Consider the following 21,110-nt stretch of genomic DNA (forward strand, 5'->3'; position numbering starts at 1 on the left):
ATTGCCTTACTTTTATGTTTCTTTATAACTCATATTAGTACACATCACTGGCTTAAAACACATACTGTCTCCTTAGTAGACTTGGATGGCAGGTAGTCAGAGAATGAGTAACAGCACAGCATAAAAGGAAAAGAAAAATAATAAACAGAATAACAATAAAAACAACTATCATCACTAAGACACAAACCTGAAAGAACTTCCCAATGGACTCATTTCTGAGTTTACTATGTTAGGAGAGAGTACAAATTACACATGAACAAATACCATTCTCGAATTTTGGCAAGAAAAGTCTCCAGAGATCCCACATAGCTTCTTTGTAATCAAACTAGTTATTACCACACCTTGGTCATTGTATTGCAAAGAATGTTTATGCTAAGATAAAGGGGCCTGATTTAAGTTAGACATACCCGCCCCCCCCCCCGCCCCAAAATTCAACTTTTATTATTAAGTATACCATTTAGCCCAATATTTTGAAGTTATCTTTGTGTGTATTTCTCCATATCTTATGGAGAAAGATATGCTGAAACTTGTTAAAGGCCATATAAAACTCACTCTGGGGTTATTTGGGGGGGGGGAGGAAGAAATGGAGGAAAAGAGAGAAATCAGTACATAGGAAAAAAAAAAAGAATAAGAAAAAACTGAGAACCACAGAGAAAAGTGAATACATTTATTATGGGAATTAAAAGTCAGAAACCCGAGGTTAAATTTCTGACTTATAACTGGCATTTTCTTATATAGTATGCTATTTTTGAAGTGTCAAAATATAATTAAAACCAATAAGTACTGCCAATAACTTGCAAACAATCTGCTTCACAAAATATCTTTCACTTATCCAATTACTAAATTATTACATGAAACAAACTAATAAAAATTATAGCTTAATGTTAAATAATCTAAAACACTAAATTACTAAATCAGCAAACATTACTAAATATGTAGCCAACACTAGAGAAAACACAGGATACATAAAACAAATGTCCTGCTTTAAAAGAAAAAATAATCAAGTAAGTTAGCAAAGTAGAAAATTTTACTCCTAGACTAGTTTTTCATTAAAAAAAAAAAAAAAGCCTACCCTCAAGTATGATGACAATAAAAATGATAAACATTTATTAAATATCTTCAAATTGCCTTTTTTTTTTTTTTTTTGGTACTGGGGATTGAACTCAGGGGCACCCAACCATGGAGCCACATCCCTAGCCCTATGTTGTGTTTTATTTAGAGACAGGGTCTCAATGAGTTGCTCAGTACCTAGCTTATTACTGAGGTTGGCTTTGAACTCAAGATCCTCCTGCCTCAGACTCCCTACCTGCTGGGATTACAGGTGTGTGTGGCACCCCGCCCACTTGGTTTCAATTACTTTTAATTCTACTAACAATGTTTTATTTTTTGTTTTGCAGGTGAGGCAACAGTAGTCAAGATATTAAGTAACTTACTCAAAATTTAAAATAGCCAATAAATAGTACCTCATGATTTTGAATTGAATATGAATGATTCTAAAGCCCTTACTCCTTCCTTCAGACTTCCAGTAATGGAAAATATTTTCTAATGATTTAAATGATAAGACTTAAAGGAAAAAGCACTGCTATAGAATATTTATTGTGAAGCTCAATTATCTAGTACTTTATACCTCTCAACTATAAAATCAAATGTTATTATGTGGAGTATTGTTTGCAGAGTATATTGAATACAAAGAACACAAGACTTCAAAGGACAGAAATTTTTACAAAAATGTCTTAAATTAAGCATGATGAAAAAAGCAAAAGCAATACTAATTTTTAAGGTACTAAAAAAGAAGAGTTTCACGAAGAATGCAGTATCAAATCATAATTAACATTTTTAAATTGCTATATCAAATTTTAATGATCAAACTACACTCTGGGTGAAAAACTACACTTTGATTTGGAAATATCTATGTAACCTCTATATTATGAAGCTCAATAGAAGCATTTAAGTTTTAAGCCGGTGATTTCTCAACCATTCCCTCATCAATGATTCCCACATATAATAATAATATTCACAATTCTTTATTGATGAACTCAGGTAATTTTCCAATTCTGTAAAGAAGGCATATGAGGGTAGAAATATAATGTATTATTTTGTTCCCTTGCATTGCACAGGAAAAGTCTTGCTGCCCAAATCTTCAGAAGGGTCATATGTAAGGGTCATCATGTTCCCATTTTCCCCAACTCTCTCCCATGTTTTCACCTCACTTTGTACAGTCCTTGTAACCTTGTAAGTACTTCCTTTCCTTTCTAACATACCCTCCCCATGTCAGTCTTCAAATTATACTATCAAGTATTAGTTGTTTCTTTTCTCACTCTAGTTTCCATTGTGTTCTTACTCAGATTTACAAAATCATAATATGCTTTAACAGTATATTGGACTTTTCCCCTTAACTGATATCCTCTCCTAAGAGAACAGGAATCCCATGTCTACTTCTCCTACTCTTTTCAATTAAACATGTAGCCTTCAAAATATAAGGAGTGATGACTAAATTCAATTTATAATTCCAAGGTCTCTGCAACTTCCAGATTCACCTTTCTAATACACTGCACAGTTCTTCTGCTCAAAGCTGTTTTCCCAATGCATACTAAAGAAAACCTAAACTCTTCACTTTAAAGACTGTCTAAAACTGATAAAAATCATTTTTCCTAGCTTGCATTTTTCCTTCTGTGCTTCAATTACTTTCCTTTTTCCAGGGCATGACATGACTTCCCTGCTTCTTTGCTTATGCTCATTTGATTATCATCTCACCTACTTCTAATCTCAACCTGTCAAAACTATTCCTCTTCATAAGACCCAGCTTAAATTCCATTTCCTTAGTAAAGTTGGCCAAAACTTCAGCTAATATTTCAGTTTCTCTCTAAAGTTCTTTTTCATACAAACTTTTCATTATTATTCATGTGTAAACATCTTCTCTAATACAGCATAAGTTGCCCTAAAAGCAGGAACAACATTAAAGTCAACTCAATTCCTTACACAAAAAGCATTCATAAATAGTGATCAAATAAAATAATTTGAAGAAATAAGTCCTAAGATTAACAATGCCATCAATTATAGTTTCATCTACTTTATAAAATGCTTATCTATATTTAATTAGTTCAAATTATTCAGTAGATATTTCAATTTAATTTTCTCAAAATATTCCTTAAATATGATTTCAGAGGACTTTTTAAAAGTATTTTATATATCACAAACTACCATTTTCAACTTACCAAATTATAAATTCCTAACAGAAGTGCTTCAATGCAACCATTACTCTGTCTGTCTCGGCTAACTGTAAGCCGTAAATAAACCCACATCAATTCTGGTAAGAACTGTAGCGTGAACCTCTTCAGTCGAACTTCAGAGCTACGATAGAGTTCAAATAGCTGGTGGCAAACAGGTTCCAGGAGCTAAAAGAAATAAAAGTGCAGTAATGATTTCCATTCTTTTGGTTCTAACTATATTTCTTAACAGGCACATACATAAGTATAATGTTTTAAATATAAATCCTCTATATTAGTTTCTTTGTATTTTGAGTTAATTCAACCAATATCTCTGTAATCTCTATGTAAAGAGACCACATATTAAACTGATCAATGCACTAACTATAAAAAGTACTTTGTGCCCATATAATATCACCACACATTTTTGTTCCTTTGTTTTTATTTTTTGGTGGTACTAGGGATTGACATCAAATAATTTACCTCAAGCATGTTAGGTAAACACCCTGCTACTGAGCTACATCTCTTACCATCTTTATGTTTATTTTTCATTAACTTGCCCATGCTAGACTTGACTTGGGATACTCCTATTTCAGCTTCCTGAGGAGCTGGGATTACAGATATGTGCTATTTCACCTGGCACACCAATCTTTTAAAATCCTGTGCTACTAAATTTATTAGACCATTAAGCCTTTAGCCAATGTACTACATTTATACTTAATAATTTCTTTTTCTGCTCTTACAAACTCTTATTATTCTCCATTTTAAAGTTTCCATTGGAATAAAATAATTTCAAATGGTCTTGCTGGAAATACTTTAAATCTCAAGAGAGACTGATTAAATAAATTGTAGTAAATACTTTTTGGGCATACAAAATTCTAGCTAATATTTTAAGTACATACAAGTAAAGCAAACTAATTACCTATAAATCATAAAACAGACTTAAAATTTCACTAATTTATTTGAAAGATTTTGAAAGATGCACAAATAACTTTTTCAATGTTAAACTGGCTAATTCTTCATATGTTATCACATAAAACAACTTATTAGAGACTTCATGACCTTGAAAACAAGAAAATGAGCAGTTACACATATTGTCAATTTAAAATAGGTCCGCTGGAGAGTAACTGCAGACTGAATGTAATTCGCTATAACTTTTAAATGCATATAATAGGATAACAAGAAACTACAAAGTAATTTTAATTTAAAATTTAATACTAACCCTTTAAAAATGAGTTATAGTAATTTCAAATGCTTACTTATAAATGACTAAAGTAACAAATTTAAAAATCTGTTTGAATAGTTATACCTCTGTAATAATATAACACTCTAGAATAAAGTCACTACTCTTACAAATTAAAAGTCAATAAATCTATACCAACTGTACAGTTAATATTTACTACATTAAGCTTAGCTCTTGAGGAACAACTCTAAAGCGTAAAAGATTCACATACACACACATATCTTAGTCTAGTCAACACTAAGCCCTTTTTGTGAAGTCATTATCAGGGTGTAGTTTAAAATCTTAAGCTACATTTCAACTAGTCTAGGCCAAACAATATGTCAAATGTCACAGAAGTTAGTGGTGGAGGAAAATGCTGAACTCAAGTCTTCTAACATTAAGTTGATGTTTTTCCACTCTACCACATTTCTTATACCAGAAAAGGAGTGAGGGTTGTTTAATTCATACAGTACTAAAAATGAACAAGTAATACATTTTTTAAAATAATCAATTACTGGCATCTTTTTAAAATGCTGACAGTACTTTTTCACTCTTCTGAGGAATTAAGAGACTGTGGCAGCTTTCATAAATTTGTTAAAAATATATACTTATTCAAATTGCTCTCCTCTTTAGTAAAAGAACCTCCAAAATTGTCTTCTTTAAATTTTATGGACCATGATACAAATACAATGAATTTCTTTTGAAGAGTTTAATCCTCCTTTCTGAGCAGCAAGAGTACACTGGCATACATGACACAAATTTTAACTAAGCATAGCAAAGAAATACAGAGTTTCCAAAATTATTATTGTATTATTTTTCAAAGGAAAGGGAGATACTAAGAATCCATTAACTGTTAATCAGATTAACCCTACAAAATAAAAACTTACCAATACTATTCAAACCTTTAATTCTAAATATAAGTATCATGCTACTATGTTCTCAAATTTCAATAAATGACACTGTCCTCACATATGATACTCTGGCCCACATCACAAATGTTAAAAGTCATTTTCCTTGGGCTAAAAAGCTTAAGAATAATTCCCACCTTTCCCAAATTTGGCAAATATTGTTTTGGTACAAGTACTAAAATAAAAGCTACTTGATGAACACATTGAGAGCATTTAGGGTGGAATAATAGAGATCTAAGCCTAACCTGAATGAGTTAAAGAAAAAATGTAAGGTGAAGAAATGAAAACAAGTAGACAGAGGCTATAAATGAGCAATAATTTGTGAAATTCATCTGTGAAGAGAGACAGAAAAATGGAATAGGTAATAAAATAGAAGGCAAGACTAAGGGTTTTTAAAAAGTGAAATATGATTGTTTACCACTTCAACTACAAAACAGCAAAAAGGATAAGAATGCGAGCTGAGATTCTGGTTTAGTGATGGATATGAACAGAAAAAGAAGAGAGTTCCCAACTGTATTCTTTGTTAATAACTTACATAGCACACTGAGAAAGAAGAGGAAGGAGGTTAAGAGTATGAGGTCAGAGAAAATATAAAATGAAGAGTAGGACAGTGTACCAAGGAAGTAAATTAAGACTGCAAGGCTACTTATTATGTGCTTATTTGAAATTTGTAGTCCTGAATTTAAAATTTAAAAAAAAAAATTATAAAAAGCATTTTCTTTAGGCATGCTCAGCTGTTCAGGTACAGGCATGACCAAAATAGATAGCTAGGTTTTGTCCAGTTTTGAGATTTTTGCCCAAAGAATATGAACTAAGGGAATAAGAGGCAAAGAAGCTAAGAATGTTTGCAAGGACATGACTGTAATAATCAGCCATGAAAATTTAACTACACTGAAGGGAAGAGGAAAGGCATTTAAATCTTCAAAAAAAAGATAGTTAACCCTAAGAAGTGGAATTGCTAGATGTGACTAAGGGATCTGGTAGAGGAAAAGAAAAAGATAAAACAAGACCGTTGGTCTTACCATCTATAGACTAAAACTAAAGTTTTAGCATAGTTTGGCCATGATGTTAAATTTCTAGCGAGGTGTGATGGCACACACCTATAATTCCAGTGGCTCGGGAGCCTGAGGCAGGAGGATTGCAAGTTCAAAGCCAACCTCAGCAAAAGCGAGGTGCTAATAAGCAACTCAGTGAGACTCTGTCTCTAAATAAAATACAAAATAGGCCTGGGATGTGGCTCAGTGGTCGAGTGCCCTTGAGTTCAATCTCTGGTACCAAAATCTCCTGTACCAAAAAAAAAAAAAAGAAAATTCTAGGAAATATACTTTCCAAAGAACTCTGATGGCCTTTAAAGCAAAACTGGAAGATTGCCATAATTTCCAATTCATATTAAATATGACCATTTTCTGAAATGACTTTATAAGATTAATGTTCTCTTTTCTGTCCAAGTTAAACTCATGGTCTTAGTTTCCCGATATGTACCAGAAATTTTTATTATAAGCTAACACTTAAATTTCACAATGTGAGGTTGGGCAGAACCATTTAAGTTACAAAACTATGTGCTTAAAATGTAGCCATTTTGAGCTCCCCTATCTGTTTCCAATCATAACAATAGACCTTCCCTTTGCCTGCCCCAATTTTAAAACTAGCTGACCAGGTAGATTATGACCCTGAGCTCCTGTCAGAGCAAGGGGCAGTGTTGCTTTAGGAATAAAAACAGGCGGACTGCTCTGCCTCCCATGTGTGCTTGCTTTCCAGTCCTTGATCAGTAGCACACCCTTCTGCAAAAGTAAATTTTGTCTTGCCCAGCCACTTCCAAGTACACATCTGATTTTTCCTGGCACCCCAGTATCTCTAACAACTTGTTAACTAAATAATCCATTTGTTTATGTTTCAGAATATAATCAAATCAGGTCTCTGTGTGTGTACATGGCAAAAGCCAAATATAATATATGTTTTAAAATATAACAAAAAGTCCTTCTATGAGTAAAGTCCAGAACTGTTTTTAAGATCCTATACAATTTATCATTCTGTTTTGTTTTTCTGAAGCTTGGATACACAGAACCTGACTTGACAGAAGACTTGAAACCCAGACTTCTTTAGTGGCTTGATGATTATATAATATAATATAATGTATACTGGGTGGGTCTTGAACTCTCAGGTTACATTGTCTCCATTTCTAGACACAACTACAAGATCCTAAATGTTAATATTATTAATAAGTGTGACAAAATAAAGTAATAAAATGACTTTTCAAATGTCATATCAACTTAGAGGAGGAAAGTTTAAAAAAAATAAAAATGCCATACCTCTCAAAATATGAAAAAAAGAAAAAAGATATTTTTTATACACTGTAAGTCCTAATGAAAATCACAGCATTCTAGAATCTTTTTGATTTTCACTGTTTCTGCAAACAATATTTATTTATTTAGTGATGCTGGGCTGATCAAACCTAGGGCCTCCCACATACTATACAAACACTCTACCACTGAGCTAAACTCTCAACCCAATTGATACTTATTACATGTTCTTTTATACATGACAAAATACTAGATTCTAAGAAATAACAAATACAGAATCTATGACCACTGCCCATGAAGAGCTTACAATCTAAAGAGAAACTATAAAACAAATAAATTTTTAATAAGCAAAGCTTATATGTTAAGACAGCGTAAAACAAGGGATAGGGAACACGCATTCATTAATCAAACAGAGAATTCTGAACACACTTGGCCAAGGATATACATTATATACATTATCCATACCTAAAGTTATAAAACATTCAGAAATACACTGCAGGAGAAAAAGAAGCAAATGAATCCTGTGATTGCTACTACAAATATCAACAGATGCAAGTCTAACAAAAGCCAATCCAAATTTAGGAGACAGGAAAGAAAGAAGTCAATAAGCAGGCTTTTAGTGATAGGACAAAAATGAAGATGCATTTTAAGTTAAGCTGCTGGTTAGGAGATGATTACCTGAATTTCTTCAAACTCACTCCAGTACACAGCAGAGGCATTCTTGGAGGCTGTATCTGGGAAGATAAGAAGCTACTTTCCTGTGTGTTCCTTTCATTTTCATTTTAAAGCATACATGAATCCAGTGGTGATAAAACTACATGTCATACTATTGTGTTAGTGGAAAAATAATGTGTGTATTTGGCATAAGCTAATATATAGATTCAATAGCAGCATTTTTGTCCTTCTATTATAAGATTGAATGACAGGAAACTGTTATTCTAAGTTTATTAATTTTGACTATTTAGACTAACATCCTCTAATCATTTTCAGGTTAAAATTACTAGCAGCATCATTTTGTGTTACTTAAGTTTGATTTCACTGATTAGAGTGATTATACATAGTTTTATATTATTAATAAAATAACAGTAAACAACATTAAAATACAGAAAACTGAATCAGTACACATTTAAAATTTGGCTTCCAAAGCAGGAAAACATTCCAGAATGGGAAATAGACAAGTTTCAAATTAAATAATCTATTGAGATGATGGTCACTCAAATCAAGAATCAAAACATACTGTCCTCAACAGGAAAAAATTGGGCCAAAATATTTTAAAATATGTAAAGGGAGGAAATGGGAAAAGCCAAAGCAACTATCAGAATGAAACATAGCAGAAAGAAAAATTTCCAGATCCATAGTAAGGACAGAAACTACAAAACTTGCGTTTATGTGTTTTAGTACATATATTTCACTTTGCTATGCATAAATTGGTTTTCTTATCAATTTTCCTACCTCATTATTTGAATCTTGAATAACTTTATAGAGGGCTGGTACAAGTGCTTTTTTCCGGTGTAAAGTTGCTGCATAGTTGGTGATTTGAGTGTCAGGTAATGCCTAAAAAAAAAAAGGAAAACAAAAATGAACTTATATTTGGGAACTTAGGAACATTATTTCATGAATGCCTCCTGAAAAAATCTATGAGAGTCAAGTAGAAAAGTAAAAATAATTAATATAAGAAATAACCATGAGTGTTAGTAAAACAAATTAAGTTTCCACACTATATCATACAATTCTGACTACTCAACCATGAAAAATGATTAGAAATCTCTCATTACACCTATATTTGCTGAAATGGTCCATCTTAATCTAACCTAAAAATAATAATAAATGTAGAATGTATTGCAATTCTTCCATGTTTTTTTACAAAACAATTTCCATAATAGTCCTACGTTACAGTTTTCTATCACAACTACATCTTTTAATTACAAGAAATAAAAACATAAGGCATACATCCTGTTTTTATGTTTTATTGACGTGTAGAAGCTTCTTTTCTTTTTTAGCAAATTTTATTGTACTGTTTCATTTGTTTCTATTGGGATGGGGTCTCCCTATGTTGCCCAGAATGGTTCTGAACTCCTGGGCTCAAGTGATCCTCCTGCTTCAGCCTCCCAAGTATCTGGATTATAGGTGTTCGTCATCACACCCAACATTTATTGAATATATTTTAAAATTTAATTATCACTTCATCGATTCCAACGATTATTTTCATTATTACCTATTCCCTTCTGGACCTTATTCTCATCAGTGCATTTTTTGTAATTAGAAAAATGTTATTTCATATTTTTCCATTTCTATATCATTGTATACTTGTATGTTTTTCCACTGAACACATATTCACTATCTGAACCATTGACACACAGAATCATACAATACATTCTTATCCCCACCAATTTACCTTGAATTCTGACAACCATTCTTCCACAACACCACGTTCAGATCCCAGCATCTTCTTTTACCTTCTATTCTTCTTTATTGCTAAAAATAATAATTAAAAAGAAAAGTACTGAACCTAAGGATAGCATTACTTAAAGAAACTACCAAAGGTAAATGATGTATGTGTACCTTTCACTAAAGAGACTCATCTAATATATATTTTAGATACGGAGACTTGTTTTTAGTTTGGAGTGCAATTAAAACAAAAAGTTTCAGAAATGAATTCTATGTTTAATGATATTTTTGAAAGCTACTATCCTAACGCCGACAACTATACTTTAAAGTGGCAAAGAAAGTATCCTCATTACTAGGCACAGTGATGGATGCCTACAATCCCAGCTACTTGGGAGAATGAGACAGGAGAACCACGAGTTTGAGGTCAGCCTGGGCAATTTAATGAAACACTATCTATAAATAAATAAATTAGTGATTTAGGATTCAAGATGATGGGCTAGAGGACTGCATTCCCAGTTGTTCCGCAGCTCAGGATTCAATCAGTAATAGTACCTGCTTCCCTGAGGTGAATGAAAGAGGGAGTTCACTAAAACTCAATAGGATAGGCAGAGTGTCTTAGACTCAGAAATTTGCACACATTAAATAAAGAAGAAAGATTACATTAGAGTCAAGCCAGGTGCGGTAGCAGCAGTAGTGGCACTGGTTCAGCACTGAGAGAAGGGAAACAGAGAGAAACACAATGGACAGATTTAGTACAGAAAAACCTGAGATCAGAAAAGCAGGCTGCCCTTAGCTGATCCAGAAGTTGCACTGTACACTGGTTGTTGAAAAGTGCCCCATGTTTTCCAACAGGCCATTAAGAGCTGGAACAGGAACCATATTGAGGTGGCCATGCTGCAGCTCCTGCTGTGGGAGCTGGGAGATCTGAACAAACATAGCTAGATTGTCTCAGCAAGTGCCTACCATGTGGCCTCCCGTGTATCTAGCAGAATAGGAATAAAATAGATAGAGAAAATATTTTACCCAAGGGGATTCAAGTCAGAAAAGTGCTTCCACCTTGAGTCTGGTGGCTCCTGTGACCAGCTGAAGTGGTTGGGAATCTGAATGGACACTCAGTGACTAAGCCTAGGAAGCCTGGAAATGTTGTACTGACCCAGCAGTTGAATAGAATCCTTACCACTTGAATAGAATCCCTGGGAGGCTCCCAAGACCCAGATTTACAGGAGAGATGGGCTACTGCCAGGCCCAAGAGGTGTACTGATCTAATCTCTCCAGAGCAGAAACCACCAAGCAAAGACCCTGAAGCCTCATCAGACGTAAGCAGCACCTGCTGGAACTTCACTAATAAAACTCAGCAGTGGACTGAACCTGGGAGTACATCAATCTGGTCAGTGCAGACAAAACTCCAACTGACAGTACATAATATCCCATCCTACCTGATACTGGGGAGAAGAGAAGCTGACATTATTTGAACCAAATTCAGTCTTAGGTCACTCCAACTGGTGGCTTGCTGAACAACACAAAAAGAGGAAGGGTTAACAACCCACAGCCCTTACTCTTGTCCATAACCCAAGAACAAACAGAAAAAAGTTACACATAGAGTATCCATTTTTTCTCACTGACCATTTTGACCACCTCAGTAGAAATAATTCCTTGATTTTTCACTTAAGAATCTTTCTTTCATTTTTGTGTGTGATTTTTGTTTGTTTTGTTTCTTGCTGTGATTACTGGTACATGAACATATATACATATATATATTTATTTCTTTTTTCTCATTTTTAGTATTTTTTTAAATGTAGTTATTTTTCCTTGCCTTGTCTGTTGAGGGTTAGGGTTTTTTATTAGATATTTTTGTTTTGTTTTGAAGTGTTTTTCATTTGTCTACTTCTCCTGTTTCTCTTTCTCTCTTTTCTTCTGCTAACAGCCAAATTCTATTGTTTTCTCTTTCACAAAAGAGATAAAAATAGAAAAGGAAGAAATCAAATTATCACTATTTGTAGATGATAAGATCAAAAAAGTTCCACCAAAAACTGCTAGATCTAATCAACAAATTCAGCAGAGTCACAGTTTATAGAAATCAATAGTTTTCCTATATACCAATAATGAATCTGTTGAGAAAAAAATCAGGAAAACAATCCCATTCACAATAGCCTCAAAAAGGTAAAATAAAATACCAAGGAAGTCAAAGACCTGTACAACAATGAAAACTATAGAATACCCAAGAAAGAAATTAAAGATGATACAAGATGGAAAGACATCCCATGATCAGGGATAGGCAGAAAATTTTGTTAAGATGGCCATATTATCAAAAGCAATATACACATTCAATGCAATCCCCTTCAAAGTACCAATGACATCCTTCACAGGACTAGGAAAAGCAGTCCTAAAATTCATCTGGAAAAATAAAAGACCCAGAATAGTCAAAGCAATTCTAAGCCAAAAAAATAATGCTGAAGCTACCATAATACCTGACTTTAAATTACAGAGCTATACTAATAAAAAGTGCATGATACTGGCATAAAAACAAACACATACACCGATGGTACAAAACAGACAAACTCACACAGATACTGTCATCTGATCCTTGACAAAGGTGCCAATTATATCCACTCAGAGAAAAGACAGCCCTTTTAACAGTGCTGGGACAACTGGTTATCCATACATAGAAGAATGAAAGTAGACGCTTATCTCTCACCCTGCACAAAAATCAATCCCAAATGGAACAAAGACCTTGGAATTAGACCAGAAACTATGCAACTGCTAGAAGAAAACACAGGGTCAATGCTCCAGCTTTTAGGCACAGGCAATAACTTTCTCAATAGGAACACTAAAGCTCAGGAAATAACGCCAAGAGTTAATAAATGGGGCAGCATCAAATTTAAAAGCTTCTGTACAGCAAAGGAAACAAATAGGAATGTGAAGAGAAAACCCACAGATTAGGAGAAAATGTTTGCTAACTACTCTTCTGACAGAGGACTGATATCTAGAATATATAAAGAACTCAAAATTTAACACCAAAAAAAAAAAAAAAAAAAAACCCACCTCCAATTAATAAATGGGCAAATGAATTAAAGAGACACTTCTCAAAAGAAGAAATACAAGTGGCCAACAAATACAAGAAAAATATGTTCAACATCATTAGCAATTTGGGAAATGCAAATCAACACTGAGATTTCATCTCATGCAAGTCATATGGCAGTCATCGTGAATACGAAGCAGAATAAATGCTGGAGAGGATATGGAGAAAAAGGAATATTTTTACACTGTTGGATGGGACTGTAGATTAGTTCAATACACTACGGAAATCAGTAATGGAGCCTCCTTAAAAGACTAGGCATGTATGAAATATGATATGTCAAGAGCTATGTAATGTTTTGAACAACTAATAAAAAAAACAGACTAGGCATATGACCCTGCTATACCATTTCTTGGTATTTATATTGAGGAATTATACTATAATGATACATGCATATCCATCACAGTTCACAATAGTCAAATTATGGAACCAGCCCAGGTATCCATTAATGGATGAACGGATAAAGAAAATGTGATATATATACACAATGGAGTTTAATTCATTCATAATGAAAAATGAAATTAGGTCATTTGCAGCAAATGGATGGAACTAGAGACCCACATGTTAAGTGAAATAAGTCAAACTCAGAAGGTTAAGAGGCGTTATGTTTTCTCTCATATTCGGAAGTCAGACAGAAGGAAAACCAATGAGGGGTAGATCTCCTAAAAATCAAAAGGAGATCAGCAGAGGAAAAGGACCAAGGAGTGGGAGGCAGGGAAGGAAGGGAGAAGTGCTAGAGTGTGATATTGGTCAAATTATAGTTATATTTTATGCATGTACAAATATGTAACAAAAAATGCCATCAATATGTATAACTATAATGCAACAATTAAAAAAAGGTGGAAAAAAAATCAGTGAATGAATGAATAACTCAGAATAGCTCAGAATGTAGCTCAGAGGTACAGTGCCCAGGGGTTTAATCCCCAAGTAACACACACACACAAAAAAAAAATAAAATAGTATACTGAGTGAAATCAACTGGACACTGTCGATGAAAAATGCAGAGTCTATGCAACCAGAATGATTTATACATCACAGAACAATCATGTGACAGATTATAAACATTAAACCTAGATAAAGTAGATGGTGAGAGGCACAAATTCAGCAAACTGATAATAAACATATGCACTATATAAAATATGACCTTTGAAGAGGATAGATTCATAAATTTCCTAAGATGGAAAAATGTACAAATAGGAAAAGCAAATTGTGTATATAAAGTATAATTTCAGTTAAAAGTTCTATAAAACATGAAAAAGGCCTGGAAACAAATACACACTAATCCATTAAGTGTTTATCTGAGGATATTCAAACCATGGAATTTTGAATAAAACAATAAGATGTATCATTTTTAAAGTGAATAAGACAATAAAAATAAATTTTCCTACTTTAAGACTCAAAAGGTAAGAAGAAAATAAAGAATTTAGGGAGAATGAGGCACTAACTGTGAAACAACAAAAATGGAAGTCTTTTTATTAACAAGACAATGGGGCTGGGGATGTGCTCACTGGTAGAGTGCTTATCTAGCAAGCCATGAGGCCATGGGTTCAAGGACCATCAAAATCAATCAATAATAAAATAACAAAAGATATATGTCCTAAGTATGTTAAATTCCAAATTAGAGTTCTTAAAAAATAATTTTAAATTTTTTTCCTCTGAATTTCAAAAAGATTTTAAGATATCTACAAATATGTTATTAGACCAAGTACTACATACTACGTAAGCAGAGTACAAAAAACAGTAACTTACGTTACTATCTTAGGATAAACTGATAGATTTCTTCAAATAAATTACAAGATTAAAAAGAGAAAGAGAGAAGTCTGGCATGGTGGTGGTTTGGGAGGCTGAAGAAGGAGAATTGCAAGTTCGAGGCCAGCCTGGGCATCTTAGCAAGACCCTGTCTCAAAATAAAATAAAAAGAGATGGGGATGTAACTCAATGGTGCAGTAGCTGCCTAGCAAGTGCTAGGCCCTGGGTTCAATCTCCAATACTGGGGCAGGGGATGGGGGAACTTCTCTGAGCTAATGTTTAATCTATAATATCAAAGATCCATAAAATTGGGGAGGAGTTAGAAAAAGAACATTCTAGGAAGAGTAAACAAACCATATAAAAGTCTTGTGGCAAGAAAAAACACAGGAAGTTGTAAGATCTGAAAAAAGACCCAAGAGTCTTAGAGCAATAGAGCACAAGACCCAAGGATTTAGGGTAGAGAGGAAAGCATGTGAAGGGATAAGCAGGGCCTTCTTAGTGCACATTAAGTTTGAAAAGTGACTTAGGATATTAAATATGTGGATAACAAAGTTCACCTGGCTATGATGTAGAGAAAGGACTGGTATCCCTTTTACAGCTAGCTACAAATTACACAATAGTACAAAAAAAAAAAAAAAAAAAATCCAGGTTCACTATAACATTAGCACTGAGTCCTCCTGCCACTTCACTGCAAGATAAAAATCCTAAACCCGAATATCTACTGATTAGAAAAATGTTTTAGTATTAGCAAAGTACTTGTATAACAGTGAAATCAACTGGACACTAATACAATAAATAATAAAACTAATACAATAAAATCAGAATCAGTATACTCTAGTGAGTACCTATGGCTAAAACATTAACACAGAGAATATATTGAAAGGGACATAGCAAAAAGTTATCAATATATTTTACTGTGTTTAAAAAAAAAATCACCTTGCTTACTTGGTTAAGGCTTAAGTCTTCTAAAATTAATTACATTCATAGTTTACTCTTTAAATGAATCTGGAAGTTATTTTAGAACATGATATAAAATTAAAATTCTTTTCTCTAACATATTTTGCATTAGTGACTTGAAAAACTACTTTTATCACATACGAAAGTCTTACATATTCTTGTAACTCTTTCTGAGCTACTTTTTGCACTAAATTTTCCACCAGGACTATAATCTTAACTACTATGGCTTTATATTTTAGTGGACAATAGTGCAAGTCCTATTCTCTTTTTTCTAAAAATATATTTTATAATTACTATCTGCCTCATTCTTTGGTCTTTATACTTGCCACTTACCATGCTCTCCCAGCTCCCTGTATATTGCTGTATAAGACACAGTTCAAATGCCATCTCCTGAGAGAAGGCTTCCTTTAGTTAAACAAGTTACCCCTTCTTCCTTCTCCCTACAACCCCTATCACTCTGCCCACATCCTTCATATCATTTAGCAAATCTAATTATCTTATTCGTTTACTTATTACTGTGTTTGCCACTGGAATCTGTACTTCCAAGACAGGCGCTGTTTCTCAAGTGCTGGGGACATTATGTGCACTCAAACCTCTGCTGATTTAATTACCTGAACTCATGAACATTATTTAGCACTTTTAGCATTGACAGCTTTGTTTTTGGTTGTAACAATCCCTAAGATTTTTTGCATGCATTTCCTACTTGGTTAACAATTTTATTTGAAAAATTAAATAGCTTCTTCAAAAATCACTCAGAAACTTTTGACAGGTAGATATTCTTCAAGATGCATGAATCAGCAACACCAACCTTGCCTGTCTTTGAAATTAGAGACTGAGAGATTCGTCAGTTTTTCTGACTTTGAATTAATGTCAGACAATCTTCTATTTGAGAAAATTGTTCAATTTGAAACAGTTATACAGTAATATATTGCATTTATTTCAAGCAATACTCAAGCACTCAGACTGGATTAAATTTTCAACACTGTGTGGTGAGAATAATATCAAAGGAAATGATAAGTGATGAAAGTTAAATTCTAGAAATGCCTAGTATGAATGACTACTATTATTTCAAAATTTAGTTGCCTAACTGCTAAAACTCCTTCTCATTAAAAAAAAAAAAAAAACTTGATCAAACTCGTGTTTCTCATAAATCCTTTCATAAAAAGGATTACATTCATAGTTTACTCTTTAAATGAATCTGGAAGGATTTATGAGAAAAACAAGTTAGTTTATTAATTTAAAAAATAAGCCTATTACATGTTCACATAAATAACATTTTAAATAAAAATTATATCTTCCAAAACAAAAACAAATCTAGTAAGAGTAGCATTTTTTTTTACATCTTCCCCCACCCCCAGCCAAAGCTCATAAATGCTTCTGCATTCAATCAAGTTCTGAAAAACTTCCCTATATTAGAGAATGATAGTGGAAGAGGCAAATACTGTTTGTTAGTTTGTTTTTCTTTTCCATTTTTGCGGGGGTGGTGGTGGGAGGGGACAATACTTGGGATTGAACCCAAAGGCACTTTTACCACTGAGCTAGATCCCAGTACTTTTTATTTTTATTTTGAGACAGGGTTTCGCTAAGTTGCCAAGACTGCTATCAAACTTGCAATCCTCCTGCTTCAGACTCTCCAGTCTCTGGAATTACAGGTATGTAACCCCCATGGCTAAATACTGTTTTATTATTAATATGAAAAATACTTTTGTATTTTCAAGTCCATTTAAAGGATCTCCAGACAATACTTCAAACTCAGACTCTTGATACCAAACTGCCTACGGTTAAAGGTATTTACTAGCTATGTTTAAAACCCTCTTACCCCTTTTTACTAGCTATACTCAAACCCTCTCTGACTCATTTTTCGCCTTTCAAAACTAGAGATAATAACGGTACCTACATCACATAGTTATTACACACTTAGAATAGTTTTTAATCACAAGGTGTTTGCTGTATTATATAATTAATCTTCATGAAAGTATGTGCTATGAAATAGCTTCTGTTATCCTAACAGATAATAAAGAGGCTGAGTGACCTACACAAGGAAACACAGCTTAAATGATAAACTACACAAAGAAACATAGCTTAAGTGATAAATCTCAGATTTGAATTTAATACCTATTGACTGGGGCTGTAGCTCAGTGGTAAACAACTTGCCTACCAAGTACCAGGCCCTAGATCACTCCCAGCACTGCCAAAAAAATAATGAACGCCAACTTTAAAACCTATGGTTGAAAAATGCAATATGTAATATGACCCCAATCTCATTGTTCATATTACTCTCCTAAGTTTTCTGTTTTAGACACACTCTCAGTTTCTCTATGTCAAAAACACCTTCACCCCAAGGCATCTGTGAAGGCCTTGAATGGAATGCTATACTTGAAGGCCTGCCTGGAATGCTATATTGCTCCTATTTTCCCCCCAGTACTGGAGACTGAAACCAAGGGTGCTTCTACCATGGAGCTATTCTTCTTAAATTTTTTTATATATTAAGTCTCTACAGCCCTTTTCCAACCACTTTATCTAAATAGCAGCCTTTCATCATTTCTCAGTATTTTCTATCACAACACAAGGTTTATTTCTTTCATAGAGTTCCAAATCTTGTTTATTAGTCCTTATTACTTATTGACTGTCTGTCTTCCCCCATCAGACTATATTCAAGGGGAAGAGAGTCCATGTCTGTATTGGAAATGCATGCAAAGCTAACAAGCATACTATGGTATCTGGATATATGACAGGTATTTAATTACTTATTTTTGTTGAATTAATGAACCACACTGCTTAAATATTTGGACAAATTACTTAAACTCTCTGGGCTTCGATTTCCTATAGTTAGTTAATTTCTGACTCTAAAATCCTAAAAGTATATTTTACTGACTTTATTTGAAAAGAGTGTAGTAGGGATTACAAAGAAATTTTGTAAACATAAAGTCCTAATCAGGCTTAACATCTTCTAGTATCTAAAAGCAACTATAGAACAGAAGTAAAAATATGCTGTAAACTAAATAGACAATAAAGAAATCTCGAGATCATTTCTTCCACTGTACATTACATTCATCCAGTCACCTGGTATGTGAAACTATAAATGTTTAAAAGCAAGAACTCAAGCTAGTATTCCAGCATGCAGCCCACTTCAAACCAACACTGCCTTATTTCCAGAGTACAGAACAATAGAGAACATTACAGAAAATTATTATCTTTTTGATGACCATGATAATACAACTTTTATTAGCAGACCCTAAATACAACATAATGAATAAAATAAACTGCTAGAATATGACCTGAAGAGGGTCAAGAATTATTTGCCAAAAAGCAAACTCACAAAATTTGTCCAAGTACAATAAGCTCTCTATTATCTACATGGTTTAGGAGTTCTGTCTTACCTAAGTCAACATATAATTTTTTAAGAACTGTCAGTTTATAGTCAGAATATAAGCTGGCAACACAGCCTAATAATTAAGAGTATGGATTCTAGCTCCATGGCCTACACATTGTATTTCTCTGGAAAAGTTACTTAACTACTCTGTGGCCTCAAATTCTTCATTTACAAAATGGGGATAATACAAGTACTTACAGCAAAGATTTTAAAAGACTAGGTAATTTAACATATAAGGTCTTAAAACAATGTCTGGCACAACATAAGTCTCCATAGATGTTAGCTACTATTATAACAGAAATAATATCAATACAATTATGTCATTTCTGGACAATTTAGAAACATTTTTCCTGCAGAGGTAAAGTACACAGATTATTCATCCTTTCTTTCAACTAATATTTACTGAACATCAATTACATGCTAGGTTTGAGTAAGATGTTAAGGATACAACAATGAGCAGAGCAAAGAATGATTAAATGCTAAAGGATTTTTAGAGAACCAAAATTATTGAATAATATACAATGGAGTTCTACTCAGCTACAAAAAGAATGAAATTATGGCACTTGCAGATAAATGGATGAAAATGGAAAATATCATGCTAAGTGAAATAAACCAGACTTAGAAATTCAAAGGTCGAATGTTTTCTCTCACATGAGGAAACTAGAAAAAACATAAAAAGGGAAGGAAGGATAAGATAATATAAATAACCAATCAAACAGAAATTAATAGACAAGTAGAGGATAAAGAATATGGGAAAGGGGAGGAAGAACAGCAGGGAAAGGGAGAAGGAAAGTGGGAGGGATAATGAACTAAAATTGATTTTCATGATTACATGAGTTTATGGTGATGAACTCAATTATTATGTATAATTATTAAGCTTTAATCAAAAATTATTATTGGGGGGCTAGGGTTGTGGCTCAGTGGTAGAGTGCTTGTCCAGCATGTGTGAAGCACTGGATTCAATCCTTAGCATCATATATAAATAAATAAAAGCCCATCAACAATTAAAATTTTTTTTTAAAATTATTATTAGATAAATCAAGCTATATTATTATCAGGACAACATGTAGAATAGCCAATAACAATTTCATTACTGCAAACTTTCAAACCTGGTCAACACTTATGAAGATATGTCTAAGTATATGTCTGAAATTTAAAATTAAGACATGCTATTATTGTAAAAACCAAATTCCCTAAGGAAAAACTTAAAGCTGTCCTTGTTTTGTCTGGTGCAGAAGTTAACAGCCAGCTATGATTATTTAAAATAATTAAAATGAAATAAAATTTACATATTTTCCTCCAATCTGGGGAGAGAAGAGACTGGACACATTCTGTACCCTGGATTGCTGTCGAGAAGACCCGTCTGGTTTCACTTTATGAAATCTGCCCTGTATCCATATACCATTATACCACATTATATCTAGTATAATCCCAAATTTCTGAGAAACTAAACCTGAAGAACACTTCTATTCACCTATTGTAGGTTCTCCATATGTACGCAAAATTCTGAAATGGGATCAGTTACACTTAGAAAAACATCCCAGACAATTTCATTATTCCTAATGAGGTAGGGAGATGGTGAAGAAATACCACTGCACAGGGAGGGCTCAATGAAGCTGGATTTGCATTCTCCTCACCTGCCACAGGTTCTATATTCTAAGTCCTTTCTCAAGTAAGTCTTTGCAACCTTCACATCCAAGACTGCATTATGGATCTGTAAGATTGATGATGGCAAATTCATGCCTGCTTCCGGTGAAAGTTTTAGCTGGCATAGGTGAGAACAGTGTTAGTCTAACCTGACCTACAGCCATTACTAAGACTTCATAAGACATTTCAGTGAGATCAGCTTTTGATCATCTCACACCTAGCATGCTGAGTCTGAGAGTAACTCTATGTACACTGCCTTTGGGAGTCCTCTTGCTTCCCAACTC

The 21,110-nt window shown here is 33.5% G+C and overlaps 1 protein-coding gene and 1 long non-coding RNA gene across 30 annotated transcripts in view; one reads left to right on the top strand and one right to left on the bottom strand.

The window, feature by feature from the left end:
* Positions 1-21,110, bottom strand: part of HYCC2 (hyccin PI4KA lipid kinase complex subunit 2) — a 72,335-nt gene that overhangs the window by 24,977 nt on the left and 26,248 nt on the right. For 17 of the 28 annotated variants that reach the window (XM_081262495.1, XM_081262476.1, XM_081262469.1 and 14 more), the window contains 4 exons: positions 11,461-11,534; positions 10,032-10,111; positions 9,089-9,190; positions 3,216-3,395 (listed from right to left, as the gene is read on the bottom strand). In XM_081262495.1, coding sequence (XP_081118621.1) covers positions 3,216-3,395; positions 9,089-9,190; positions 10,032-10,082 — 333 coding nt within the window. In that variant the 5' untranslated portion in view covers positions 10,083-10,111; positions 11,461-11,534. Of the gene's footprint in view, positions 1-3,215; positions 3,396-8,314; positions 8,371-9,088; positions 9,191-10,031; positions 10,112-11,460; positions 11,535-21,110 lie in introns of those variants that run through there. The other 11 variants (XM_081262478.1, XM_081262480.1, XM_081262494.1 and 8 more) reach the window with 4 other exon arrangements.
* The window catches only part of LOC308631348, a 40,637-nt gene that overhangs the window by 8,190 nt on the left and 11,337 nt on the right, over positions 1-21,110 (top strand). Inside the window, exon 4 of one of the 2 annotated variants that reach the window (XR_014018167.1) lies at positions 17,382-18,541. This is a non-coding gene — a long non-coding RNA (uncharacterized lncRNA). Of the gene's footprint in view, positions 1-1,397; positions 3,210-17,381; positions 18,542-21,110 lie in introns of those variants that run through there. The other variant, XR_014018168.1, reaches the window with a different exon arrangement.

The sequence above is a fragment of the Spermophilus citellus genome, assembly GCF_964194105.1.
Source record: "Spermophilus citellus genome assembly, chromosome: 11".
Classification (NCBI taxonomy): Eukaryota; Metazoa; Chordata; class Mammalia; order Rodentia; family Sciuridae; genus Spermophilus; species Spermophilus citellus.